The sequence below is a fragment of the Oncorhynchus nerka genome, linkage group LG17 (assembly GCF_034236695.1).
Source record: "Oncorhynchus nerka isolate Pitt River linkage group LG17, Oner_Uvic_2.0, whole genome shotgun sequence".
Classification (NCBI taxonomy): domain Eukaryota; kingdom Metazoa; phylum Chordata; class Actinopteri; order Salmoniformes; family Salmonidae; genus Oncorhynchus; species Oncorhynchus nerka.
Genome location: NC_088412.1, coordinates 19,653,702 through 19,673,440, shown reverse-complemented (window position 1 = coordinate 19,673,440; position 19,739 = coordinate 19,653,702). Strand labels below are relative to the sequence as shown.

Below are 19,739 nucleotides of genomic sequence, written 5' to 3'. Positions count from 1 at the left end.
GATGCAATAGATAATTAGTCAGAGAAAGACAAAATGTAATTCAGCAGTGAACATGTTTTTATGGCTCTGCTTTGGTGCTAATCTTTACAGTGTAAAGATTAAATACTAAAAATAAGAATAATAATTGCTGCTATAGAATTCCTATATGTAGCTGACCGCTATTTGTGTAGGCGAATATGTTGGTAAAAAAAAACTTATAGTTGTACAAAATAGTAGGCCTATAAATTGTTGCAAACAACTCTCCAAATGAGGCTGGAATTGTATTTGAAGTAGCCCAGTAAAACGTGTGACAAAACATAATTCTGGTGTAAAAATTTGAATAAATATACACTATTGTGCCTTAATGATAAAAACATTAGTAAATTATTTTTAGTTTCAACTCATTAGCAAATATACAAAAACATAAGGCAAGTGAACAATCTACATCAAAATATTGTTTGCATAGCTTTGATCTATAAAGAAATCAATAAAATGAAACTATATCATAGAGTTGTTTTATTAAAAATGCTCATTACAGTATCAGGGATATATTTCTACATCCTTTTTTCTATAATTAATTCAAACTACAGTTAAATCATCTATATGCATGCAATTACAGTATTTGTTGGATGTAGGCTACACTAGCGCATTCTCTGTGACCAAATATAACAACATTCATGCAGTGACTAACCTTATATGATTTCAACTGTGGACCTGTGGGGAGTGTTTTTTCACCGCTAGAACATTGCAGTTCAAACCTTCCAGTTCAAACTTTCCAGACAAATGTAACTGGCTGCAACAGTGGTGTGCTTTACTTAGCCATAACCGGATTGGAGGACCCAAACGTCAATCACCAGGCATTTTTCAAAAATACTTCACGATGTCATCATATTGGGAGTGCCACTGCGTAGACGGCGGCATATTTGGTCAACAGTGCTATAGTGGATTAACACAGGCTAAACTATTTTAAAATGGACTGATTTTGCAACCATAGAAGCAATAACATCGTTTGTATTTATCGGACCCTATTACGTGCTACTTCAAGCTTGAAACATGCGTAATGTGCCAAATGGTACCGAATGCGCGGGTTAGTTCCAGTTTGTCCGCGAGCAGAAGAGGATACACCACATTGATATAAAAAAAATGACATCAATTACTGAAATACTGTATCTACTCCTAACTGCTGTGAAAAGCACTAGAACTACAAAAATAACTGTTTTTAAAGAGTTAAATCTCTTCATGCCTTTATTCCAGGATGATAATGTATAAACTCCCAACCTAAAAGCAGTGGGTATGAAGAGAACCGAGGTATGACAATCTCATCAATCTATTAAACAGAAATTTAAGGTCGTTTTGCCTGGAGTCCTGAGAGGCATTTTTACTTGTGATTCACCAGTGGGCTATATAGGAACATACCTCATATGCGATTCCTCCCGCCCCATGAGAGCACATGCAGGTTCTGTGCAATTTATAGTATGAAACATCAAGTTATGAAGGACACGGATATGGATTATATATTAGCTTAATCGAAATACATTAAAATCGTTATGCTGTATACTTGCTGAGAGAAAGAGTGTGACCGTGTGCAGGCTGAAGAGGTTCCTTTCAACAGTGCAAACATGAACAACAAATTAGATAACGATTTATCTTCTGTTTTAATTGATTGCAAGACATCTTAATCACACATTGAAAAATGCACATCAAATATTTTAAATCAGGCTCAGGTTGCAACCTTTTTCGATAAAATAAAAACGACCAAAAATATGCTTACAAAAAAATATATGTAAATGCCACTTTGGATAACCTTGATCAAAACCCCATTTTATTCTACATAAAAAAGCTTGACATAAATAAGTTAGTATAATTTCTCAGTGTTTTTACAAAGTTATGTACACTTAACAGATTTACACGGGCAGTGACTACTTTGAGACAATTCTTAGGCTCTGAACAAAGGCTGATTGAAACTGGGCGAAGTTAAAGTTATTTTAGAAACTACATTTGCATGATCTGCACTAACAATGTCTGGGAGAAGGGGGAGATTAACAAATTAAATTATCTTTCTGTATCAAACAGGAGTACAATGCCAAGGCAACCTGATGGTGAAAGCGTCGACACAGACGTATTGAAGCAACCATGTATTTGGTATTGTAGGACATTTCAAACATTAAAGGCCTAATTGTTTAAAAAAATATGAAGAACCGTTAAACACGAGTATGAAGTTGATTAATACTACCAGTACAGTTAACAGATTTTATCCTTCAGCAAATTAGTACCCTATACCACTTCAGAAAAATAAATTAGCTACACTTTTTTTTTTTAATGGTGAAGAGGAAGACTTGTAAAAAAAAGATTCCAGAATTTAAGTGACCGACAGGCCTACAGATTTTCAACAAAATACAATAAATATTGGCTGACTTCACATATTACTTTTTTAGTCATAACAGAAATGTATAATTATTTGAGGCATTGTTTTCATGGGGTGGCTGAGAACCCACCTTGTGTGACACTTAAATGACCCAAAATACAAGGCTACACATTATGTACCATCAATCTCTCCCTACATACAGATGACCTATGAGGATACTTCGATGAGGAACAATTATTTAATCCAATCATTTTTTAAATGGATCAGGATTTATAAACAGCATTTTGGAAACAAAACTACACCGCAATTCTTCAAGTCAAATTCATGCCTTTTACATAGTTTTTCCCCTCCCTAATCATAATATGTTTCATGTGCTACATATGAAAATAAATATATACACAGGTAGTTAAAAAAAAAAGAAATAAAAGAGCAAAAAAGGAAATAAAACCTAATTGCACACTGCTACATCGACTGCTTTTAGAGGCAGTAACTTTATGAGTGCCAGAACTTTAGTGTTTATATTCAGTGCTTGCACAGCGTCCCCATCCTTAGGGAGAATTGATATGTTTCGTTTTCTTTGTAGTTCCTCTTCAAAATCACCGAACACTTAGGTTTCCATGACAAAACGGGGAAATACATTTTCAGCTCTGCAGAGAGAAATAAAAACAAAGTTGTGAGACCAATGCTAATTTACACCAGTAAACATGACCACATACAAATGCATCAAAAACATTCCTGGCCATTTCTTTTTGCAGACAAGCAACATGTAATAGCTTTGACATGACAAAACAATGCTAAGAACAGGCTAATGCTAGTCAAAGACACCCTACTGACTCATTCAAAGCAGCAGAATAATTTCATTTTCCAAATTATATCCATAGCTACACACACACTTCATTGCAAGTTAGAGTAAACATTTAGGCCTATTCAAAAACGTGCATACTGTGCTTTCATTCACTAGAACGGCCAGATGTTTTGATAGGGGACTAGCGTGCATAGTGCACTGCTGAGGAGACCGGCCCCTTCTCCCTCTCACGAGGGCAGTGGTTGCTGACGTGTTACTATAGTGTTGTTCTGAGGACTTGTTTACAGTTTCTTCGGAAAATGAACCTCACCGTGGCAGTGGTTGTAGTAATGTCGCCTATATTTTGTGTAGCCTTTTGGACTTTAACCCTTTACTAGACCGCACTGAACGTCACCACGATATAGTTAAGCACACATTTCGAGCTTCAATAAAACAAATAGCTACTTAGTTGGCAATTGCGCATAGGTTACAAGGTGGGAAAATCACAACTGCTCAACACGTTATTTAAACAGCACGTCTGAAATGCTTACAAGAATACTAACGTGATGTGTTCAGCTTCACCGATCCTAATAGTTTACAAACTGCTTTATGTAGGCAATAAAAAATTGATTGGGTTATTTGGGAAAATAAGTCCACACCAGTATAACATATCTCACTAAAGCCAGACAAAAGTAGCAGATAACTATCTCACCTTTGTCATCTTCACGTTTGAGTCCTGGGACTGGCTTTCCTGGGTGTATATTCTAAGCTTGGGCAAGGAGTAACTTCATTCGAACTACTGTGTGACCTTTTATTTTGGGACGAGGGGTCTGGAAGAGAAAGACAATTTTAATAAGAATATAGGTTCAAATGTTATTCTCGAAAATGAAGTATTGTGAATAGTCCACTCTACATCATTTAAATGAGTAAGACAATTTAGGCTGTTACATTCCTCTATCTATAGTGATTTGCCTTATCAGGTCTTATCTTTACAACTTGACTTGCTTACTGAAAACATTAATGAAAACGATTAGAATGGTTGTATCGCTTTTCTTTAGAATAACTGATAAGTGGGCACATCTATTTGGTAACTAGGCCTACAGTCTTCTACAATTTTACGTCGAGTCTGACTGATACAAATTACATAGCTGAATAGGCCAGCACGTCAAACAGTAGGCAGAAAGACAAAGTAGCCAGACTGATGATTATCTATAATTTACATAATTCATAAAGGCGTAGGCCTACATTCATGGCAGGCTGGTCTTTTTCTCCGCCCGGTGCACTGCTCTTTACTCTCCATTTGGCTCTCTGACCTCTCCGTGTTGTCGGAGGGCTGCCGGGGAGTCACCATCACACAACTATGATTCCCATTTAGATCCATAGTGTTATTCCCAGAGGGACAAACGTCTTTCACTGATCGTTGCGTTCTGGTGTAGAAATTTGGAACGTCTTTACAATCCATTAATTCCCATTTGAATCTCCCGTTCGATAGAGGTGTGTGGCTTGAAAAATCGAAGTTCCACTTCGCTGAGGCCGCCGCTTCCATCTCTTGCAAATGTCCCTTTAAATCCCGCCTTAACTCTTCGCGATCCGGTGAGCCGAAAATGATTCTGCAGGCTGACGGTTTGGGGTGATCCGACAACCGAGCATCCGTCCTTTCCAACGTTGGGCTCCCATTTGAAAGTCGAACATCTGACATTTTCGGAGAATCAATTAACGTCCAAATAGAACACTTAAAAATTCGTATTTCCTCCTTTCTCACCGCGATCCAAAACAAGCGTAAAACGAATGATCAACACTTTTATGCCCTGCATAGGTCTGGATAGAAACGGTAATTTCCAATATGGCAATGCGAGCTAAAGTAGTCAGATCATCAAAACAATGTGCAGTAACTGAAGCCACTCCTGTCAATTTATTCTCGTAGTAAGAGAGAAGAAATAACAGACAAACCTTTTCAGTACCCAATATGGCGATTGAGGGGAGGCTGACTGGGGAAAAAACTGATTGACACAGAGAACTATTTAAAACGAAGAAGGGAATTCATTGGTTAAAAAAACGTAGGCCCGCCCAATTCTCTTAAGGCGATCATATCATGCACGTTTACAAAGGCTTTGCAACATTGTCACATTTCTATACATGTTCCTTCGTAACGGCTATAGCCATAATCACTATAGGTATCTACCATTTTAGCTATGGCTGTAAATAAATAAAGGGCCATTATAAGGAAACGTAGTGTATGTATTATTCATTTGTTTATGTTGAGAAAATATTTTAATATCAGTGGTCTCGATCTTCGTGTCATAGTTTTTTAGCACCAAAATAGAACAATAAATATAGAGAGGGGAATCTAATTTTATTTGAGAATTATAGTAGTTTTTCAATAAATGTGGAATTGTAATACCACATTAATGATTTGAAACATTTGAAAATACACAAGCCAGTGTGAAGCATTTTATCGTTGGAGTAGGTTGTCATTGTCATGAATCTGTCAACCATTTAAAAGGCTAATAAAATCTGAACATTTTCATTATTTTGCATGGTGGGGACCAGTTGTTTCTCTCTATGATACAGATGTGAATATTGTCTTATCTGAGCTCAGTCATGGTCACCAGTGTACACCCTAGCAAAAGGAGGGATGGTATTAAGAGTAGTGGCAAGCATTTCTCATTGGGAAAACAATATTTTCTGCGGGATAACGCAACTAGACAATTTACCATTTTTAATCAAACATCAATTAATAACTACTTAAATTACAACTCATTGGCCATTTGCAATAGAACGACTACAGTAAGAGTGAATCATTTTTTATTTCACCCATATCTAAATGTGACAACACTACACATCTTGTCCACCTGTTTTTAATTCCCTATAGCTTTTGCCCGTTTTAAAATGTCAAAATATTCATCTATTTTAGCTGTAAGATATTTTGCAATTGAAATGTAATTCCTGGATGTAACTAGGGTCTTATAAATCGAGCTTTGGTACAGGGTGTCTGAAGGAGCTTTTACTCAGTTCTCATTTAAAGGGAAGACTGCACTGACCCCTTGTTGTGAAATGAGGTATTAGGCAAATCGGTTATCTAATATCTAACGATCCCAAAAATAAAACCGTTTCCATACACAGTACGTAACATACAACTAACAAGACAAAAGCCTTTTACCAAATATATGTTATATATTACAGCATCATTGAATCCACACACATATGGTGCACTAAATCCTCTCCTAGATATCAGCAGGGATATATTGAAACAATACAGGTCTATTTCCAATATTCAGCTCTCTTCACCTAAGTCTCCCAGCTTGCTGTCCTACCTCCAGTACACAAACAGTGCATATAAGTGATCTGGTCCGAGCTCCACTCATAGATTGAGCCACCTGATGACATGGAAGTTATTTTTTCCCACTTTGAGGAGAGACAGTACATTGGTCAGGATGTGCTGGCCGGGGATGAGTACCTGTTCTGGGTTGTCTGCCTTACTGTGGTTGATCCATACAGTTCCTTCTGAAACCATGTGATACCTGCAGCACAACACAGAGACAACCCATCACAGAGACAACACAACAGAAACAACATCAGAGACAACGAGACATCACAGAGACAACACAACAGAAACAACAGAGACAACAACACAACACAGAGACAACCCATCACAGAGACAACATAAAAACATCACAACACATCACAGAAACAACATCAGAGACAACAACACCACACAGAGACATCACAGAGACATCCCAACTCAACACAGAGACAACATAACACACCTCATGAGACATCACAACATATCACATGAGACATCACAACATATCACATGAGACATTACAGCACATCACAGAGAAAACACAACACACCTCATGAGACATCACAACATATCACATGAGACATCACATCACATCACAGAGAAAACACAACACACCTCATGAGACATCACAACATATCACATGAGACATCACAACACATCACAGAGAAAACACAACACACCTCATGAGACATCACAACATATCACATGAGACATCACATCACAGAGAAAACACAACACACCTCATGAGACATCACAACATATCACAGAGAAAACACAACAGAAACAACAACACCACACAGAGACATCACAACATATCACATGAGACATCACAACATATCACATGAGACATCACAACATATCACATGAGACATTACAGCACATCACATGAGACAACACAACATATCACATGAGACATCACAACATATCACAGAGAAAACACAACAGAAACAACATCAGAGACAACAACACCACACAGAGACATCACAACATATCACATGAGACATCACAACATATCACATGAGACATCACAACATATCACATGAGACATTACAGCACATCACGAGACAACACAACACACCTCATGAGACATCACAACATATCACATGAGACATCACAACACATCACAGAGACAACACAACACACCTCATGAGACATCACAACATATCACATGAGACATCACAACACATCACAGAGACAACACAACACACCTCATGAGACATCACATCACAGAGACAACACAACAGAGTCAACATCACAGAGTCAACATCACAGAGACAACATCACAGAGACAACATCACAGAGTCAACATCACAGAGACAACATCACAGAGACAACATCACAGAGACAACATCACAGAGACAACACAGAAAAACAGTTAACACATTTTGATACGTTACGGCCTTATTCAAAAATGTATTAAATTGAAAAAATCCTCAATCTACACACAATACCCCATAATGACAAAGCGAAATCAGGTTTTTTGAAAATGTTACAAATTTATTCAAAATAATAAACAGAATTGATTTAACTAGGCAAGTCAGTTAAGAACAAATTATTATTTTCAATGACGGCCTAGGAACAGTGTGTTAACTGCCTAGTTCAGGGGCAGAATGACAGCGTTTTACCTTGTCAGCTCAGGGATTAGATCTTGCAACCTTTCGGTTACTAGTCCAACCCTCAGACCACTAGGCTACCTGCCGCCCGAAATAATAATAATAAAAGTCTGAGAAGTATTCAGACCCTTCGCTATGAGACTCGAAATTGAGCTCAGGTGCATCCTGTTTCCATTGATCATTCTTGAGATGTTTCTACAACTTGATTGGAGTCCACCTGTGATACATTCAATTGATTGGACATGATTTGGAAAGGCACACAACTGTCTATATAAAGGTCCCACAGTTGACAGTTCAAAAACCAAGCCATGAGGTTGTCGGAATTGTGCGAAGAGGTCCTAGACAGGATTGTGTCGAGGCACAGATCTGGGGAAGGGTACCAAAAACAATTCTGCAGCAAGAACACAGTGCCTCCATCATTCTTAAATGGATGAAGTTTGTAACCACCAAGACTCTTCCTAGAGCTGGCTGCCTGGCCAAACTGAGCAATCGGGGGAGAAAGGCCTTGGTCAGGGAGGTGACCAAGAACCCGATGGTCACTGACAGAGCTCCAGAGTTTCTCTGTGGAGATGGGAGAACCTTCCAGAAGGACAACCATATCTGTAGCACTCCACTAATCAGATATTTATGGTTGAGTGGCCAGACAGAAGCCATTCCTCAGTAAAAGGCACATGAACTAGAAGCACAAGCATTTCGCTACACTCGCATTAACATCTGCTAACCATGTGTATGTGACAAATAAAATTTGATTTGATTTGACTGCCCGCTTGGAGTTTGCCAAAAGGCACCTAAAGGACTCTCAGACCATGAGAAAAAAGATTGAACTCTTTGGCCTGAATGCCAAGTGTCACATCTGGAGGAAACCTGGCACATCCCTACGGTGAAGCATGGTGGCAGCATCATGCTGTGGGGATGTTTTTCAGCGGGAGGGACTGGGAGACTAGTCAGGATCGAGGGAACAATGAACGGGGGAAAGTACAGACAGATCCTTGATGAAATCCTGCTTCAGAGCTCTCAGAACCTCAGATTGATGAGGGGGGGAAAAAACAATTGAATCAATTTTAGAATAAGGCTGTAATGTAACAAAATGTGGCAAAAGTGAAGGGGTCTGAATACTTTGAGAATGCTCTGTGTGTTTTAAAGTCAAGACAGATTTGAGAGAGAAGAGAGGGAACGAAAGAAACAAACATGGAAAGCAATAAAGAGAGAAATGAGGGGAAAGCAGAAATCTAGAGAAAGTGTGAAAAAGCCAATGGGGTGGGAGTGGTGGAATAGAGTGAGTGACCCTCCGTGTGAGGTGGTCATGTCAGGGATGATAAGGAACAGAGGAATATAAAGGGAGAGCCCTACCCTTTGGGCCCCCGAAGGATGTCCTCTGCCCTGCGGCAGGCATCCAGTATTGTGGGCCCTGGCTCCAGCAGCAACTCATGGAATGGGGCATCTCTGAAGAGCTCCTGCAGCTCAGCATCACGCATCAGCTCCAGGGCCTGAAGGTTACTGTGGTACCGGGCATTGGTGCACCTGGAGAGAAATACACACACACACAACATTACTAATTGTACCAGGCGACACCTCATTAATGACACCCAAATGACATATGCACAGTCTTTCTCTGACTAATTATCTATAGCATCATTTTTCATGCATTTGTCAAGATGCACACTTTCACTACCAAATTTCATCAGATCAATCCCAAGGCAATTTATAATCTTGATTTTGTGAAGGGGTCAATTCAATCCATTAGTCTGAAGTTACTTAGGCCTTATCTTTTTGTGAGCACGCACGCACGCGCACACACACACACACACACACAGACACAGAGCACCTTTTGCCCTCATTGCCGTGTTACAGTTTGGTGACTTCGGCGGCGAGAGGTTTGTGTGCGGCCCGTTTGCCTGGTTCCGGTCTCTGCTGCTCCATCACCCTGCTGCTCCACCTCGGCCAGGGGTAGGAAGGTGAACAGCTTCAGATACCTGCAGGCAGCACAACCAACCCCGACTCAGTCTCCAACATCACCATGGATAGGTTAAACTCAGGTACTAATATCAGGTCCTGTGTTCACAAAGTGTCTCATAGTAGGTTAGCCGCGCACATTTACAAAGAAAAATAACCTAAAACGCTCCCCTTGTCTGTCATAAACAATGACAGGACGGTGTGTGGCAAGCAAAATGTGTTTGCCTGTGCATGCATGCTGACCGAAGTGCTTGCAACGCCAGGATTGTGGGTTCGATTCCCATGTGGGACCAGTATTAAAGAGTATGAAAATGCACGCACTCTATTGTAAGTGGCTCTGGATAAGAGCGTCTGCTAAATGACGTGAAAGTGCTATCAATTTATTCAGCAGGGCTGGGCTCTCAGGTAAATAATACTTTCTGGGTTCTGAAGTCAGGTAAATAATACTTTCTGGGCTCTGAAGTCAGGTAAATAATACTTTCTGGGCTCTGAAGTCAGGTAAATAATACTTTCTGGGCTCTGAAGTCAGGTAAATAATACTTTCTGGGCTCTGAAGTTAGGTGAATAATACTTTCTGGGCTCTGAAGTCAGGTAAATAATACTTTCTGGGCTCTGAAGTCAGGTAAATAATACTTTCTGGGCTCTGAAGTCAGGTAAATAATACTTTCTGGGCTCTAAAGTCAGGTAAATAATACTTTCTGGGCTCTGAAGTCAGGTAAATAATACTTTCTGGGCTCTGAAGTCAGGTAAATAATACTTTCTGGGATCTGGAGTCAGGTAAATAATACTTTCTGGGCTCTGGAGTCAGGTAAATAATACTTTCTGGGCTCTGAAGTCAGGTAAATAATACTTTCTGGGCTCTAAAGTCAGGTAAATAATACTTTCTGGGCTCTGGAGTCAGGTAAATAATACTTTCTGGGCTCTGAAGTCAGGTAAATAATACTTTCTGGGCTCTAAAGTCAGGTAAATAATACTTTCTTGTGGATAATTTGTCACCAAATTCGACCCACTGAAGAACCAAACACACAGACAAACTGTTAGACTGTAATGTAATTCTATTGAACAGTCTGGCTTGTTAAGGAAACTTTCCACTACTTAGTTTCAGGCTGTACACCAGAAAATTATATCACAGTCTGATTTATCAGCCTAAGAGGTGTGCGGATCGAGTTGGCCTTTTAAATCATAGAGGGGGAGAGCTGATCCTAGATCAGCGGCAGGTATCCTCGAGGTTAGAGCATTGGACCAGTAACAGAAAGGTCGCTGGTTCGAATACCGGAGCCAAAAAATGTAACGCTATGTCCTTAAGCCAAGCACTTAATCCTGCAGGGAATCTGATTTCATTGGTACTCAACTTGCGGAAAAGTAATTTTATTCAAGTTAAGCGGAGTTAGCCTGCCCCGGAGCAGGTTAGTTCTAAAGGATTTGTTGCCATAGAAATTTTGCTGGCTAAAAGGTGAGTCCCTTTCGTATGACCGGATATCCCGAATTGTACTCAGAGTTGACCAAAGTTACCTCGCTAACTCCTCAAACCTAGGACACCCCTCTGTTTAGTTCTAAATAGAAGGCTCTGATAAGCAGGACCAGTCCCACTGGATTCTCCAGCAGGGTTTCCATGTCTGCATGTTTCCCGCTAAAGTTGGCTACTTTAAAAAAGATGTTGCGGGTCAAAATGTATTAGTTGCATTTTTTTGGGGCTACTTCGAAATTGCACCACAGCTGCCATGGCATTTCTCTTAAAAAACATGATTGATTACACTGTGACCTGCTGCTGCAGACTACCAGGCAGTGAGGCAGGCAGCTGAGTGAGTGGTGGGGAGGGCCGGAAGGATGTGAGTTTAGTGTTGCAGGCCACAGGCAGCTGAGTGAGTGGTGAGGAGGGCCGGAAGGATGTGAGTTTAGTGTTGCAGGCCACAGGCAGCTGAGTGAGTGGTGAAGAGGGCCGGAAGGATGTGAGTTTAGTGTTGCAGGCCACAGGCAGCTGAGTGAGTGGTGGGGAGGGCCGGAAGGGTGTGAGTTTAGTGTTGCAGGCCACAGGCAGCTGAGTGAGTGGTGAAGAGGGCCGGAAGGATGTGAGTTTAGTGTTGCAGGCCACAGGCAGCTGAGTGAGTGGTGGGGAGGGCCGGAAGGGTGTGAGTTTAGTGTTGCAGGCCACAGGCAGCTGTGTGAGTGGTGAGGAGGGCCGGAAGGGTGTGAGTTTAGTGTTGCAGGCCACAGGCAGCTGAGTGAGTGAGAGGAGAGCAGCACCAGCACGCATGACAAGTGATGTGAGAACAACTCACAGCACTAGCTAGCTACATACTTCTCCCTTCATGTGGCTACTACTCTCTTCCTATGAACATTTTGGGGGGGCTAATTTTAAGGCCTTGTATGTGGGTTTTAAGTGGTCATTGTCCTGACATTCTAGCTCGTCATGGGCCGCCTGGCAACCCTGCTCTCCAGCCACCTACCATTCTACACTGCTGACAGGCTGCCTGAGGAAGAACTGACAAAGGACAAACGGAGACATCTTGACCCTGTTCAGCCACACTGTCTTCCCCAGTTTGTTCAACACAGAGCTGGCCACCAGTGGGAGGTGGCCACCAGTCACCCTGTCATGGAGAAATTGATTACAATGGACATCGAAGAGACCATCACTGGTCAGTTAATGTTGAGGCAAGTATGTGCATGTTTATTATATTCATTTGTGTTATTATTATTATTATTGTTGTAGGTTATTAATGGGCATGATGCGTCACTTTAGTGTCTGATGCATCCTTTAGATGCTTGGTTACAATATCCGGAATCAATGTGATAATTGGTCAATATATTTGGAAATGTGTGTGTCCCCAATGAATGACTCAACATTACTTGTGTATGAACTTGTGCCCAGACATCAGGTTGCCCAGCTGGTCTGTCCCTCCCAGCTGGGTCTTACAGCTGTGATTCTGGTTCAGGTGGTAGGAGTCAGGCTAGAAACAGCTGGTAAGAGAACTCAGTAAGGCTCATGCCTTCTGCACTCTTCAACCTGGACTGGACACTGCATGCCTACTGAGCAGATTCCCCATTCGGAAATGTCTGCCAACTTCTGCCAGAAAAGCAACCATTCCAGTCTTTGTACAAAGTTAACTTGTTCAATACAGTTACAGTGCCAAACTTCTTAGAGTCGTTGTGGAAAAGTCAGTTCATGGTTGGTGAAGATTCGCTGCACGCTCTCTCTCGCTTGGGTCTCCTACCAGTGCGGTTGCACCACCGATTAGAGCGACGCCAGTGTGTCCTGCGCTTTGAAAATTCAGTAGTCCGATGATGGCGAGTAAATTACCCACACGAAGGCTGTCTGCCGTGGGGTCGAATCCGCAGTACCCGGTCTGGCAACAAGACTGCAGTAGTTGAGGAAGTTGATCTTGGGCTGATTTTTCAGGGAAACCATCCTTCAAAATGCCCCGTTTATTTAGAGATAATATAAATCCACTCTGGGCTGTTGCAGAGCGATGAAACCTGTATCGTAACGTTACACATGGGAGTGTGTTTATCAAAAATAATACAAGAATCATGCCGAGATGTACAAGCAAAACTTGATAGACTTGATACGGCGGCGTCTTGATAGACGCCGCCGTAACGGAAACACACTGGACAGGAAGATGAAAAACGGGACTGATGTATGACGGTAAGAATATAGCGCCATCTAGTGTATTGTGTAAATGTACCATACCTTGCCTGTTCCTCCTGACCTGTGACCTTTTTCTTATCATTTGTGATTTTAATGTCACCTCATCCTCTTATTATCCTTTTAGGTTGACGATTAAAAAAAATGTTTTGGTTACCTATTGTGAGGATGAATCTCCCGAATTTACATCTGGTGTAACTTGGAAAGTGGGAATAATGATAAAATCCAAAGAAAGTAAAGTCATACCCTTACCTGCTTAGTACTGGATTCACTTTTTGGTGTTTATAATGATATAAAATGCATGCTGACAATGTAGCTGACCAATGTATATAGAGAGTGAGAACAATTGAATTTGATTACGGGGGCTAAGAGTGGCTAAGCACCCCCATAACGAATCAGGGCCTGCCATAAGAATTGAAATATTCAAGTTATGAAACTACCAAGACAATGTTACACAACGTACACTATACAGTTGAAGTCGTAAGTTTACACACACTTAGGTTGGAGTCATGAAAACTTGTTTTTCAACCCCTCCACAAATATTTTCTAAAAAAAACAATTTTATTTTAATTTTTATTTCACCTTTACTTAACCAGGTAGGCCAGTTGAGAACAAGTGAAGTAAGTAAGATTAGGGAGGTAAGGCAAAAAATAGGCCATAGTGGTTAAATAACTACAATTTAGCAATTAAATACTGGAGTGATATATGTGCAGAAGATGAATGTGCAAGTAGAGATACTGGGGTGCAAAGGAGCAAAAAAACAAAACAATATGGGGATGAGGTAGTTGTGTGGGCTATTTACAGATGGGCTATGTACAGGTGCAATGATCTGTAAGCTGCTCTGACAGCTGATGCTTAAAGTTAGTGAGGGAGATATGAGTCTCCAGCTTGAGTGATTTTTAAAATTAGTTTCAGTCATTGGCAGCAGAGAACTGGAAGGAAAGGCGGCCAAAAGAGGAATTGGCTTTGGGGGTGACCAGTGAAATATACCTGCTGGAGCACGTGCTATGGGTGGGTGCTGCTATGGTGACCAGTGAGCTGAGATAAGGTGGGGCTTTACCTAGCAAAGACTTAAAGATGACCTGGAGCCAGTGGGTTTGGCGTCAAATATTAAGCGAGGACCAGCCAACGAGAGCATACAGGTCGCAGTGGTGGGTAGTATATGGGGTTTGGTGACAAAATGGATGGCTCTGTGATAGACTGCATCCAATTTGCTGAGCAGAGTGTTGGAGGCTATTTTGTAAATGACATCGCCGAAGTCAAGGATCGGTAGGATAGTCAGTTTTACGAGGGTATGTTTGGCAGCATGAGTGAAGGATGCTTTGTTGCGAAATAGGAAGCCGATTCTAGATTTAATTTTGGATTGTAGATGCTTAATGTGAGTCTGGAAGGAGAGTTTATAGTCTAACCAGACACCTAGGTATTTGAATTGTCCATATATTCTAAGTCAGAACCGTCCAGAGTAGTGATGCTGGACGGGCGGGCAGGTGCGTGCAGCGATCGGTTGAAGAGCATGCATTTAGTTTTACTTGCTGTTAAGAGGAGTTGGAGGCCACGGAAGGAAAGTTGTATATGGCATTGAAGCTCATCTGGGGGTTAGTTAACACAGTGTCCAAAGAAGGGCCAGAAGTATACAGAATGATGTCGTCTGCGTAGAGGTGGATCAGAAAATCACCAGCAGCAGGAGCGACATCATTGATGCATACAGAGAAAAGAGTCTGCCCAAGAATTGAACCCTGAGGTACCCCCATAGAGACTGCCAGAGGTCCGGACAACAGGCCCTCCAATTTGACACACTGAACTCTGTCTGAGAAGTAGTTGGTGAACCAGGTCGAGGCAGTCATTTGAGAAACAAAGGCTGTTGAGTCTGCCGATAAGAATGTGGTGATTGACAGAGACGAATGCCTTGGCCAGGCCGACGAATAGTGCTGCACAGTACTGTCTTTTATCGATGGTGGTTGTGATATTGTTTAGGACCTTGAGCGTGGCTGAGGTGCAAACGATGACAAGCTCGGAAACCAGATTGCATAGCGGAGAAGGTACAGTGTGATTCGAAATGGCCGGTGATCTGTTTGTTAACTTAGCTTTCAAAGACCTTAGAAAGGCAGGGTAGGAAAACTGTTTTACATTTACATTTAAGTCATTTAGCAGACGCTCTTATCCAGAGCGACTTACAAATTGGTGCATTCACCTTATGACCTCCAGTGGAACAGTAGTGCATCTAAATCTTTTCAGGGGGAGGGGGGGTGAGAGGGATTACTTTATCCTATCCTAGGTATTCCTTAAAGAGGTGGGGTTTCAGGTGTCTCCGGAAGGTGGTGATTGACTCCGCTGTCCTGGCGTCGTGAGGGAGTTTGTTCCACCATTGGGGGGCCAGAGCAGCGAACAGTTTTGACTGGGCTGAGCGGGAACTGTACTTCCTCAGTGGTAGGGAGGCGAGCAGGCCAGAGGTGGATGAACGCAGTGCCCTTGTTTGGGTGTAGGGCCTGATCAGAGCCTGGAGGTACTGAGGTGCCGTTCCCCTCACAGCTCCGTAGGCAAGCACCATGGTCTTGTAGCGGATGCGAGCTTCAACTGGAAGCCAGTGGAGGGAGCGGAGGAGCGGGGTGACGTGAGAGAACTTGGGAAGGTTGAACACCAGACGGGCTGCGGCGTTCTGGATGAGTTGTAGGGGTTTAATGGCACAGGCAGGGAGCCCAGCCAACAGCGAGTTGCAGTAATCCAGACGGGAGATGACAAGTGCCTGGATTAGGACCTGCGCCGCTTCCTGTGTGAGGCAGGGTCGTACTCTGCGGATGTTGTAGAGCATGAACCTACAGGAACGGGCCACCGCCTTTTGCGGTCTGTAACAGTTTGGTTCTTGAGTGTCTCCCACTTTGAAGAGGGGGATGACCGCAGCAGCTTTCCAATCTTTGGGGATCTCAGACCATACGAAAGAGAGGTTGAACAGGATAGTAATAGGGGTTGCAACAATTGTGGCGGATAACTTTGTGCATGACACAAGTGATTTGTCCAACAATTGTTTACAAACAGATTATTTCACTTATAATTCACTGTATCACAATTCCAGTGGGTCAGAAGTTTACATACACTAAGTTGACTGTGCCTATAAACGGCTTGGAAAATTCCAGAAAATGATGTCATGGCTTTAGAAGCTTCTGTTAGGCTAAATGACATCATTTGCGTCCAATCAAATCAAATCAAAGTGTATTTGTCCCGTGCGCCGAATACAACAGGTGTAGACCTTACAGTGAAATGCTTACTTACAGGCTCTAACCAATAGTGCAAAAAAGGTATTAGGTGAACAATAGGTAAGTAAAGAAATAAAACAACAGTAAAAAGACAGGCTATATACAGTAGCGAGGCTAAAAAAGTAGCGAGGCTACATACAGACACCGGTTAGTCAGGCTGATTGAGGTAGTATGTACATGTAGATATGGTTAAAGTGACTATGCATATATGATGAACAGAGAGTAGCAGTAGCATAAAAGAGGGGTTGGCGGGTGGTGGGACACAATGCAGATAGCCCGGTTAGCCAATGTGCGGGAGCACCGGTTGGTCGGCCCAATTGAGGTAGTATGTACATGAATGTATAGTTAAAGTGACTATGCATATATGATAAACAGAGAGTAGGAGAATTGCAGGTGTACCTGTGGATGTATTTCAAGGATGTATTTCAAGGTCTACCTTCAAACTCAGTGCCTCTTTGCTTGACATCATGGGAAAATCAAAAGAAAGCCAAGACCTCAGAAAAAAAATGTAGGCCTCCACAAGTCTGGTTCATCCTTGGGAGCAATTTCCAAATGCACGAAGGTACCGCGTTCACCTGTAGAAACAATAATACGCAAGTATAAACACTATGGGACCACGCAGCCGTCATACCGCTCAGGAAGGAGACGCGTTCTGTCTCATAGAGATAAACGTACTTTGGTGCGAAAAGTGCAAATCAATCCCAGAACAACAGCAAAGGACCTTGTGAAGATACTGGAGGAAACAGGTACAAAAGCTTCGATGTCCACAGTAAAACGAGTCATATATTGACATAACCTGAAATGCCGCTCAGCAAGGAAGAAGCCACTGCTCCAAAACTGCCATAAAAAGCCAGTTTTGGAGGAATGTCCTCTGGTCTGATGGAACAAAAATAGAACTGTTTGGCCATAATGACCATCATTATGTTTGGAAGAAAATGGGGGGTGCTTGCAAGCCGAAGAACACCATCCCAACCGTGAAGCACGGGGGTGGCAGCATCATGTTGTGGGGGTGCTTAGCTGCAGGAGGGACTGGTGCACTTCCTTCATGAGAAAGGAAAATTCTGTGGATATATTGAAGCAACATCTCAAGATATCAGTTAGGAAGTTAAACATTTACATTACATTTAAGTCATTTAGCAGACGCTCTTATCCAGAGCGACTTACAAATTGGTGCATTCACCTTATGACATCCAGTGGAGCAGCCACTTTACAATAGTGCATCTAAATCTTTTAAGGGGGGGGGGGGTGAGAAGGATTACTTTATCCTATCCTAGGTATTCCTTAAAGAGGTGGGGTTTCAGGTGTCTCCGGAAGGTGGTGATTGACTCCGCTGTCCTAAACCTACCCCCAGGCCAACTTCATGACACAGTGAAGGGAAATAGTAACGCCACAGCATACAATGACATTCTAGATGATTCTGTGCTTCCAACTTTGTTGCAAAAGTTTGAGGAAGCTCCTTTCCTGTTTCAGCATGACAATGCCCCTGTGCACAAAGCGAGGTCCAACCAGAAATGGTTTGTCGAGATCGGTGTGTAAGAAGTTGACTGGCCTGCACAGAGCCCTGACCTTAACGCCATCGAACACCTTTGGGATTAATTGGAACGCCGACAGTGAGACAGGGATAATCGCCCAACATCAGTGCTCTACATCACTAATGCTCTTGTGGCTGAATGGAAGAAAGTGCCTGCAGCAATGTTCCAACATCTAGTGGAAAGCCTTTCCTGAAGAGTGGAGGCTGTTATAGCTGCAAAGAGGGGACCAACTTTATGGTTACGCCCATGATTTTGGAATGCGATGTTCGACGAGCAGGTGTCCACATACTTTTGGTCGTGTAGTGTACACACTTCGAAACCCAGACCAGAAAACGTGTTTAATTGCGTCAGTTGCTCGATTTAGTTCTGGGGGCAAGTATGTTAGAAAATATACTAGAACGAGGGCCGTAGCCCCACCCCCTCTCTGTGCAAGTTTCAGGAAAGTCTATGGGCCACATGTCAACCTCCCTTCTGAAATGTAAAAGATGCGAGCACCTGCAATATCGTGATTTGTGAAAAATTATCAGTGACGAAAGATCTGAGTACCGTAACAAACTTCATCCTGATCCCAGTCTGTTGAGAGACGCTATGATACCATTTATGTTACGTGCGTCTGAGAGATTGCAGTTGTTTCTGAAGACCAGCAGATGGAGTCCTCAATCACAACATCCCATGGCCTCATACATTTACAGGTAACTGCCAAAATAAAGAAAACACTTGAGTTGTTTGAGCTTTTATGGTGTGGGGTGTATTGTCCTGGCATGGTTTAGTTCCACTCAACCTCTTAGAGGGCAAGGAAAACGTCAATAAATACACAGCCATTCTGAGTGATTGCTTTCAACCTATGGTGAAACATTTCTATCCTGATGGGAGTGGTCTCTTCCAGGATGACAATGCCCCCATCCACAGGGCACGAGTGGTCACTAAATGGTTTGATGAGCATGAAAACGATGTCAACCATATGTCATAGCTGTCTCAGTCACCAGATCTCAACCTGATTGAACACTTAGATTCTGGAGTTTTACACCACCATCAAAAAAACGATTCCTTGTGGAAGAATGGTGTTGCATCCCTCCAATAGAGTTCAAGACACTTGTAGAATCTATGCCAAGGTGCATTGAAGCTGTCCTGGTGGCTTGTGGTGGCCCAATGCTCTATTAAAAAGCTTTACGTTGGGGTTTCTGTTTCCTTTATTTTGTCAGTTACAATACCTTTCATTTATTCAGCTCTCACTGTCAATCAGATGTTATTATTTACTTGAAATAGATGGACAATAACGTTGAATTTTTAAATCATTTTTATTTGTGAATCTATT

General features: G+C 42.0%; 1 protein-coding gene and 1 pseudogene across 1 annotated transcript; both read right to left on the bottom strand.

Moving 5' to 3' along the window:
• Positions 1 to 1,615: 1,615 nt before the first annotated feature.
• Positions 1,616 to 5,103, bottom strand: LOC135559553 (cyclin-dependent kinase inhibitor 1B-like). Its single transcript, XM_065003042.1, has 3 exons — positions 4,374 to 5,103; positions 3,841 to 3,958; positions 1,616 to 2,991 (listed from the first exon to the last, which is right to left on the bottom strand). The coding sequence occupies exons 1-2, from the start codon at positions 4,825 to 4,827 to the stop codon at positions 3,852 to 3,854; spliced, it is 561 nt and encodes a 186-aa protein (XP_064859114.1). The 5' UTR covers positions 4,828 to 5,103; the 3' UTR covers positions 1,616 to 2,991; positions 3,841 to 3,851.
• A 146-nt stretch (positions 5,104 to 5,249) lies between these two features.
• On the bottom strand, positions 5,250 to 13,597 carry LOC115144850 (tyrosine--tRNA ligase, mitochondrial-like; annotated as a pseudogene).
• Positions 13,598 to 19,739: the final 6,142 nt, after the last annotated feature.